The sequence below is a fragment of the Neodiprion virginianus genome, chromosome 1 (assembly GCF_021901495.1).
Source record: "Neodiprion virginianus isolate iyNeoVirg1 chromosome 1, iyNeoVirg1.1, whole genome shotgun sequence".
Taxonomy (NCBI): domain Eukaryota; kingdom Metazoa; phylum Arthropoda; class Insecta; order Hymenoptera; family Diprionidae; genus Neodiprion; species Neodiprion virginianus.
In genome coordinates this window covers 10,735,586-10,745,210 of record NC_060877.1, presented here as the reverse complement: position 1 = coordinate 10,745,210, position 9,625 = coordinate 10,735,586, and the positions used below count along the sequence as shown (strand labels likewise).

The following is a 9,625-nucleotide window of genomic DNA, read 5'->3' as shown; positions in this document are numbered from 1 at the left end:
TTACGTAATATTCAATTTTCACAAACTTATCATTCGAATTTCTTCCGTTTACGCAAAAAGAAGAGAAATGACAACTTTTCGAGCACATCGGGGAGAAAATAATTGGATTTTATGTACTCGATACGTACGTTAAAGTTATACTAGTTTCAATTATACACTTGGAAGATACAGTTGAACACGTTGTCACCTTTGTTTCCGAAAACTGAGAGAACCTTATGCCACTAAGCTGAAAATAATCGATTAATCGAGTTGAAAAAAATAATCGAACGCGACTCGATTGAATCGGTGTAAAATTAATCGATTATTTCGTATGTATTTGAAACGGTGTACATATATGAAACCAAAATTTCGTAAATTACATTATGTAGTCTTAATAACGGAGCAGTTTCTTGATAATTTATAGTTTCATTCAAAACATTTTTCAATTTCAGTTAACAATATTCATTTATCTCTCTTATTCTATCTATAATGAAATAAATTGACATTGCATCGCATCGTTCGTGGGACTAAAAAACGAAACCGGATCGTTGGGAAAAATAATCGAGTTTTAATAACAATTGATTACACTCGATTAAGTGGTAAAAAATAATAGACGCAAGCGAAAATCGATTATTTTTTGACGTTCTTACGACTTGGCATAAGCCGTATAAACGAAAATAACCATTAGATCCTCACGATCGTTGGGATACATCCCCACATCTGTATTTCGAGAACTTTGTGAGGTTTACACGGCGTTCAGCGAGTCCCGAAATGACTTTAGGTCCAACACTCCTGCAGGTATATAAAATGACGTGCAGAAAGTAGATGGATAGGCGTAGCTGGTTGATCGCTGCGGAGGCAAACAGGCCCGGAGGATACCGCGACGAGATTTTCCCCGCGCCCCCAGCCCCCGACCGACGATGGAGATGCAAGGGTGTCCTCGAGGTTCGAGGGTAGCTCCGCTCGGTCCGAAACCCCGCCCACAACCCCCGAGCCGACGAATCAGGACGCGCGTCACAAGCGGCGGGGGTCGGGGGCTTGGGGGTGGTGGATGCCCATGACGCGGTTGGGGCGGCTCGGCCACCCCCGGGTGACAACATGGCCTTGGAGCCGCCCTCCGCGAGGTAGAGCCAACTTGGCACCCCTGCAAGGCGAGCTGACGCGTAGAGCCAGTGAGCCAGCAAGCCTGGGAGCCGCCCTTCGGCGCCCCGCCAACAACGCGTCACGTCAAACCCGAGCAGCGGCCAAATCGCGTCGACGTTAAGAGTTCTGCGGCGTCGGCGTCGCGACGCCCGCCTAGTCCTAAGTCTGCGGCGTAGCTCCCGCCGCCCCCGCGAAAAACCTGGCGAACGCTCGCGTCTGACTTGATCGCACCCCCCTGTATGCTCGTGTTCCATCTCCCGGGGGCGGTCGAACGACCCTAAGGACCCCGACGGGAGAGAGAACAACTCGACTACACGACCTCGACTGAAGCGGAAGTCTTCGACGGGGATGCCCGACTTTTGATTCGTCGCAGAGGATGGGAACAGGTCAGTCTTCTGATCGTTTTTACGTCATTTGTGCAGGCAAGCGTATACGTCGATCTCAATTCCACCTCGTCGAAAGTTCGTAATGCGCGATTCTGAATAATCGTCGGGGTTTTTTCGTGAATTTGAACGCACGCGCGTCAACGGAACCGTGTTGAGTTGTCACGTTTTTGTCTTGTTGTTTTTCTTTACTTTTTTTTGTTTTTTTTTTACTTTTCCAAGTTTCAACGGAAATTCAAAAAACTCGTCGGCTACGAAGTTGAATGTACACGGTCGCGAGTCTTGTTGATGGTTTTATTCCGTCGTCTCATTTTTCTTCTGTTTCTGTTTATTTTTTTTTTTTAGTTTCTGTGGAAAAGAGTGTTCTGATGTCCGAACGAGTGGTTAATTTAGCTCATCTTGATGGGTGGGCGTACGAACTTTCCACTAGGACACGTTTCAAGACTAAAAGAAAACAAAAAAATTACCTAACAAAATGTTTTTTTGTTCTTCAAAATTTGTTCTTCGAATATAACTCTGAAACCATTTAGCCGATTATACGTACAGAAAAACTAATTGATTCTGAGGTGAGAAGAGGCCAGTGGATTGAGACTAAACTCGTGAAAATCTGATTATCCGTTCTCGAAATGCCCTGGGATAAAAGATTGTCCACACGCATCCAGGCGTTCATTTGAAAATAGTCGAAGGTCATTTTCTGGACCTTCAAACATGTAGAATCAGTTTAAATTCCACTTTTCATTTTTGAGGCGATTGAAATAACTTTTCCATTATTCTCTTATCTGAAATGGGAAGGTATAAAGTTCAGCTTCTAGTACTGTGATTATCTAAAGTGATTCCGTAACACTTAAACGAAACTTTAATACGTTTATGCGTAATAACATCAATAATTGTCAACAGACAATTACTTGTGAAACATATTTACTGTAAAAGAGTACACACTTTTCAGTTTACAAATCGACTACGTTAGTTGTTTTTTGTCAATAACCGACTGATTGAAAAATCTTGACGAAATTCAGCAAATGAATTAAATTGTAAAATGTATAGTAAATTCACTGTAAATACAATGTATGAAGTAATTAAAGTCGTAAAATTTTTGAAAGTAAAATGACAGAAATTAGTTTGAACGGTAACATTCGGTCACAAAATTAGTAAACAGATGGAAAGAAAATGGAGAGATGTTATTATTATCATAGAAACCCAAAAATGAAAGGTTGCGTTTTTTTCATTTGAATGGTTTTCTTGACTTCAAACTGTTTACATTTTGGATATGATCGATCCAGTAATTTCCGAGTTATTCGAATAACATGTGAAAATAAAAAAAATAAAAAAATGAAAATGATATCTCGAGTATGCATTTGTTTTTAGCTTTTCTTAGCTTTGAATTTACTAAAGTTTGGATGTTATCGGTTGGGTAGTGTTTGTGTTATTTGAATAAAAAAATAACAAAATACACGATTTCATTCGTAAATTATCTGTGGATAAGAAACGCATCCGAGCGTCAAGTTCTTCGGTTAGCCCAATTAAGATCAGCCAAATTAACCACTCATCTCCATTTAATCTTAAATGTCAGAATCCTTTTTTTTTAATGATTTCAAGTTTTTTTAAGTTTGCCAAAATGTAGACAAAAATCTGAAGGTAAATACTTTTTTTTAAATTGTGATTCTAATATAGGCTTCATACACATACAAATATTTTTCGTGTATTATTTAACATCTTCTACCAGTGAGTAAAATTGACTAAAGTATATTTCATAACACTCTCTGGCAATCACGTAACACTGCAGCATAGTCTGTTATAATTACAAAATAGGGAGAAAACAAACGAATGTTCACATTGGTCGTTGAAACTCTCACCACTGTATAATTGATATTCGCATCAGTGCTTCTCCTCGTTCAGTAGTAAAGCTTCTGAGTAATTTCGAATGTGATTTATATCATTTCTGAAACGATATCTGCGGTCGAATATTAGCTCATGTATTAAAAAAAGCAGCAAAACTCTGGAAAATCGTTTTATTCATTACATAATCTGCAGTTCCGTTTTTAAAAATTTCATATCGATATTTCATTCGTGTAAACTTTCGTCGAAGAATCGTACCGTAGATATCACATGATGAAAATTTCTCTGTATACGTATTTTCAGCGACACGCAGTCAGCGAGCCATTCTCGAAAATTCCTTCAAATGTCTCTCGATCCGCTTTTGCGACGACAGCATTATTTGCATATAAAGGGGATAAAATAAAAGCGGTAGAAAAGTCTTGCAGAATACACGTACAATAAGCCGCTGCTATAATTTCTTTTACCGAATACAACCGTCTCTGAAAGAAGAGATTATCATAGCACGAAAGCGCCGCAGGCGGATGTAATTACGTAGCTCGTTACCGCTAGATTGAATCCTAATGGCGACGTGAAAAGGAAAATGTAAAAAAGTTTAATTCGCTTCGAGGAAATCTCTTGCAGGGTGCATTTCGCAGTTCAGAAATTATACCTCACGCAGGAACCGTGACATAATTAAAAACTATAGAAAAACAGACGTGGTAATAAAAAATTACTTACGAAAAAAAAACAAAATAAAAAAAAAAAACAGAACAGGATTGCAGAATTTAATTTTTTAACTCAACTGAATAATTATCGAAGCGTTTTTATTAAAGTTTGAATTGCGTTTAAGGGTATACAGCTTTTAAGCGGTATTCTGAATACATTGACGGAATTATGCGGTATTATTACTTGAGCGGCGTTGACTGCTCGTTTCAATGTGACGTGAACCAATTGGGGATTCCATGCTTGGAGAGAATAATAATTACCTGAAAAAATCGATTAATATGTGTTTACATGGCTCGGAATTTTCTTTATTTTTAAATCGTAGCTATTGGTTTAGTTTTATTGTAAATGTTCATTTTCAACGTTATGATTTTCACCCTTTGATATCAGTTTTGATCATTTTTAGAAAACTGTAATTCTTTTCCTATTTCTTCAACGTTAGGTATATTTACAGTAATTTCAATGCGATACGGATATTTGCTTGCTTAACTATTATATAAAAATTTAATTTTCTTTATCTAAAATAATAAACATGAATCCACTTTCCCGCCCGATTCAACAAGTGCTAAATTTATACATGTTTCTGAACAGAGTGCCCAAATTGACAGAATCGTTTCTACTGTTTCGCTAATCGTAATAACGGAAAGAATATCTAAAAACAGATTCAACTGTAATAATACGTAGAAACATCAATGTAACCATTTGACGCGGGCGTGGACTTTAAAGTTAAGAACAATAAGATGGTATAAAATACAAGATGTAGATACTAGCGGATTCCTGGGTGTGTGCATTTTTCTATACTGCAAATAATGGAGAAGAAAAAAGAATGCATAACAAAAAAAGTGCGTCATACGAATTGCATTTATAATTTAATAGTATTACAACTATAAATATAGCCATCGTGATTAAATTTTGTTCGATTCAATTCAAAAACAAATAATTTTTTAGCTTTTCCGAAGTATCAGCCGCTTTCAATTTTCGATTTCGGAACTTTTATTCTTCTGTATCTTTACATTCTGTGCTTTATTCATTCGAAACGCAGACTGTTCTGACAATACCTTTCCGTATAAAGGAGCATTTGGTTAAATAAACTCTCGGGAAAACAATTATTCTACACGGTGATTTCTCGAAATTCTCAATTTCGGTACGCTGATCATTCCTTATTTCAAAATTCGTATCTCGAAAATTTCGGATTTTCGACCAGTCGACTATTTTAACATTCGGAACTGTGACTCCCACTCTATTTTTGCTTCCATTTCACGTGCAGAGGTGAAACGCATGCGGCATACAGATCGACGAACAAGTTGTAATCAGTAAGCCGATTCCTGCTGATGAAAGCTGGAGCGGTGTCGTTGAATGCGCGACTTTGAGTTGCAGATTGATTAAACACTAGGGGAGGAGGTTCTTCTCTCTTCTGCGTTATACGTATTCATCCTTAAACGTCTCCACCCAGCGTCGCGTGTCGGATGGGTTTGTGTGAGGTGAAACTCCGCGGGTTTCGTCCAGGGGTTGGTTTACTTAAATTACGTGCTTTGGGGCTGTGAAAGGTGGGTAGGCAGATGAAGATAATCCTTTAGGGTTGGTGGCGTATACGGGCCGGAGTTGTCTTCGTCTCTACGGTTGGCTTAGGCACGCGGCTGTGTTTTTCTTACCGTGGATCATTAGGACGATTAGGGTTGCCGCGAATGGGGGAGAACAGATTAGCACTGAGCTCGATTCCTGCCCTTCGCGGACCGAAACACCCCTGCGCTCAGTCTCCTCGTTTTCTTGCGCCTTTTCTTACACCCCGCATCTTTTTTTCTCAACCGGCGGGCTTTGCGATTTTACAAATTGAATTGTCCTTTCTTTTGACTGCTGCTTCTTCTTTTTCTCTTTTCTGCTTTCTCTTCACTTGGTTTTTTTCATACTTAGTAATTTTATTCCTCCTACGTCTGCTCGAATACAAAATGGCTCCTTCACATGTATCACGCTCCGCATTTGAACTAGAGTAATATCTCTGGATAAATTTTGACAGCAAATTTCTCTTTATTTCTATCTGTGAAAAACATTTTTTTTTTTTTGTAGAAAAACTCCGAATTTCCTACATTTCTCGAAAAAGTTACGTTCCTTTTTTTTTTAGTCATATGTACACCAAGTTCTGCGAGTTTGCCCATTTTTCTGTGGATGATTTCTCCGTGATTTTGTATACCATAATTTTTTAATTATATCTCTCTATTCGCTACATAGTATTTTTTTTGCGGAATAAGATAGTCTTATTATTTGTGAAACTGTTAACAGTATTCATCACGTAGATCAAAAGCTCCCAATTTTATGTCAGGTAAAAATTTACAGATTGATTACTTGCAAACATGAAAATACTTCAGAAGAAAATATCATAAGATTCTAAGACAAATTAACAAATGGCCAGAAAGAAATACGTTCAATACTTTCGAATGGCAAAGAATTGTATGAAATATTATGGAAAATCGTCGACAATACGTATTTTGTAATCAATGTCTCAGCAGAACAAGAATTAGTTTCAAACGTCGCTATTTGAGACGCACCTTAGAGCAATTTTTATAATTTTATTTGATTTTAGGAGACAGGCTACTTGATATCCCGTGCAAGGTATGCGGGGATCGTAGCTCGGGCAAACATTACGGCATCTACAGTTGCGACGGTGAGTAAAAAATTGTGACGGTAAAAAATGAAACGGTTTGGATCTTCGAGCATAGTAATTATCCAGTGAATCGCCAACTCGTGGTTATATTGACCTTTCGATCCATCATTGATTAAATTGCATCACGAGAAAACGCATCCAGATATCAAATTATCTCAAATTTTTAGGCTGTTCGGGATTTTTCAAGAGAAGCATTCATAGAAATCGCGTCTACACGTGCAAAGCTCAGGGTGATCTGAAGGGGCGCTGTCCCATCGACAAAACGCACAGGAATCAGTGCCGAGCCTGTCGTCTCACCAAGTGTTTTCAAGCCAGCATGAACAAGGACGGTAAGTCGGCATCGCAATTGCAAGCTCGCTATTGAAATGAATTTTTGATTATTTTCCTGTACCTGAAACGGTCGACGTTATCGTTATGCGACACGTCATGTTACGTGACGTCATGTTACGTTACCTGCTCGATTGTGGTTCGACGTTAAATTGCGAAATTCTCCCCTTCGTAAATCAAACGAACAATGAAATTACACGGAGCTTAATCCGCAAACAAACGTGTTAATTATTATCGAATAACTTCTCATTCATCGTGACGTCGCATTTTGATGTTTGTAGAACCGATCCATCGCTCCCCCTCAAAGCTCTGAATGAAGTGGAATTACACGAGGGTTTCATGTGCTTTCGTAGGTATTCGAGGCCTGCGTCGTTATGTGTGAAATTTACTCATTTCAAAGTTGGGGAAATTTTCGAAAGATCGAAAACCCATGAAGTCGGGAGTCTGGGATAAGGGAAGAAACGACGAATCGATAACTTAATGTCAACTTTGTCCTCTTAGTCCCCGCGACTGACAACCCTTTCAATTTTGCCACACGCTTCGCCAACGATTGATCAGGATTATAAGCTCGAGCTTTTTTTCCCCGCTGTTAAAATCGATAGAACTTTCGTGAACCGTTTTATCTGCCAGGCGCAGAGAACGCTGGGTATTTTCAAACACCTCTGTAAGAAGAGCTTTCAATCTTATCGACACTTATCCGAACATCATTGACAAACTCGTTATAGAAGGATAAAGCAGGAGTAGCATATATTTGAGAATCCTCTATGATCTACGATTGTAAAACACCTACACTGAACGATTATTTTCAAATTTCTCGTAATTCGGGAGTAACAGGAAGATCAAAGTCACGCGTTTTGGTTCTGGGCATGACGTTGAACGAACTTTACTTCTGGTTCAAGTATGAATAAGTTTCCAACTTTGATAAGGTATTGATAAATTACACTTGCACTTGCTCTGACAGATGATCTCGTTACGATATGTTACTCAGCCATCTCTCAATATTTCTTCAACCAACCCACTCTAAAAATCAGAATCATTCCAATCGACTGAATTTTAAGCTATCCCAACCGCACTTTTCAGCTACAATAAGGCTTTCCAAAGTTACAATACGGTTAAAAAGGTATAACCGATCATGAACCAAAAGTGTGACAAGCATCTGCACATTCCTCAAGTATCAAAGTACTTAATCCTCGGAATCATGGGTCACACAGTGCCTGTACAAACCCCTCGGTATCGCAAACGGCAAAAATCCCAGTCCTACCAGATCGAGTCTCCTTTGATTGAGATTATACAATATAACACGACAGATCCAGACATGGCAATAACCTAGGAATAGAGCCGTCAGAATATAGATGCACCGTCACCGACCGTCCATTACGCATACAAACTCGGAGTTTGCGTGGGGCGATCAGGCAAATGAGCTTACTCCGTTGGTCATCCCATTGCACACACAAAATGCGGCCAAGACGATGCTCCGCAGAGAATTCTAGAGGCCGATATTTCCGGGAACCATGGGGGGGGGGGGGGGGCGAGCTTGCGGAGAAATCGAGGGAGGGAAAGAGGCCATTTGACGGACAGGGTGAGAGAGGAGCGGCCTGGCTGAGGCGCAACCGCTTCTGAAGCACGGTGGTGGGGTTGCGGCGGGGCGCTTCGGGGGTGGCAGGGTGTTTAATGCAGGACGGGTGGCCGGGTTCCCAGCGGCCGCGGGGGCTCCAGACGAATAAGAGAGGAGATTCAATTAGCGGCAGAGCTTCGTACCTTTAGGGTGTCTGCACACGATAGGATTCGGTTCCTCGGCTGGGCGAAGTCACCTCTGGACGGAGGACGCTGCGTTCGTTATTTCGAAAGTCTCCGTCGTTCCTCATTTCCGCTGACGGAAACCGCACACTCCGTGTCGAACCGGGCGTTCCGCCGCTTCCCGCATCACGTCGCAATAGTCTTTTCGGTGGGGGTGGTACCTTTAAAAGTTATAGCTCGAGCGGGTGATGCTTCGGGAACCGCCCGAGGCGTGCAATCATCCCGTTCTCCCGCACCGCGGGTTCCCCCCCCCTCTACCTCGTCTTTACAACCCCGTCTGGAGCGCCACCCTCTCACCCCCGATCTGCCGACTAGCTAGCACGAGTACCTTTTGTGTAACACGGTACCTACATGTTTAATAATATATGATTTTCGGACTGGTCGAGAGATCGCCAGGTGTTATAATGGGGCGACATGCCTCCACGGTCACACGGGAGGAGGAAAATTTTTGGGCTTTTTGAATTATCGCAGTGTTTTTATCTCCCTCTCGACTCTATCGCCGTATGACGTTGGATACATTTATACTTTTTTCATTTCACTTTTATTGTTCTACTGGAGAATTTGTAGTCGCGATTGAATGAAAGAATTAAGGATATGTTGTGATTAAGAGTGAATGGGCTGGGGTTGAAGTTCCGAATGAGCAAGGCTCCGGAAGCGCTTAATTCCGAATTATTTGGTGGCAAACATTGCGGTAAAGAAATCAAACTTTTACGAAACAACAATGTTTCGAATGGTCGGAAACCCGACGGTGCAAAGTTCCGAAAATTCAACATGCCATTAAGCTGAGTTCCGAAAAGTA

At 40.6% G+C, this 9,625-nt stretch overlaps 1 protein-coding gene across 1 annotated transcript in view; it reads left to right on the top strand.

The window, feature by feature from the left end:
• Positions 1 to 1,189: 1,189 nt before the first annotated feature.
• The window catches only part of LOC124297875 (protein dissatisfaction), a 34,295-nt gene continuing 25,859 nt past the window's right edge, over positions 1,190 to 9,625 (top strand). The window contains exons 1-3 of the mRNA XM_046749223.1: positions 1,190 to 1,508; positions 6,622 to 6,702; positions 6,870 to 7,031. Of these exons, the coding sequence (XP_046605179.1) occupies positions 1,499 to 1,508; positions 6,622 to 6,702; positions 6,870 to 7,031 (253 nt within the window). The 5' untranslated portion in view covers positions 1,190 to 1,498. The remainder of the gene's footprint in view (positions 1,509 to 6,621; positions 6,703 to 6,869; positions 7,032 to 9,625) is intronic.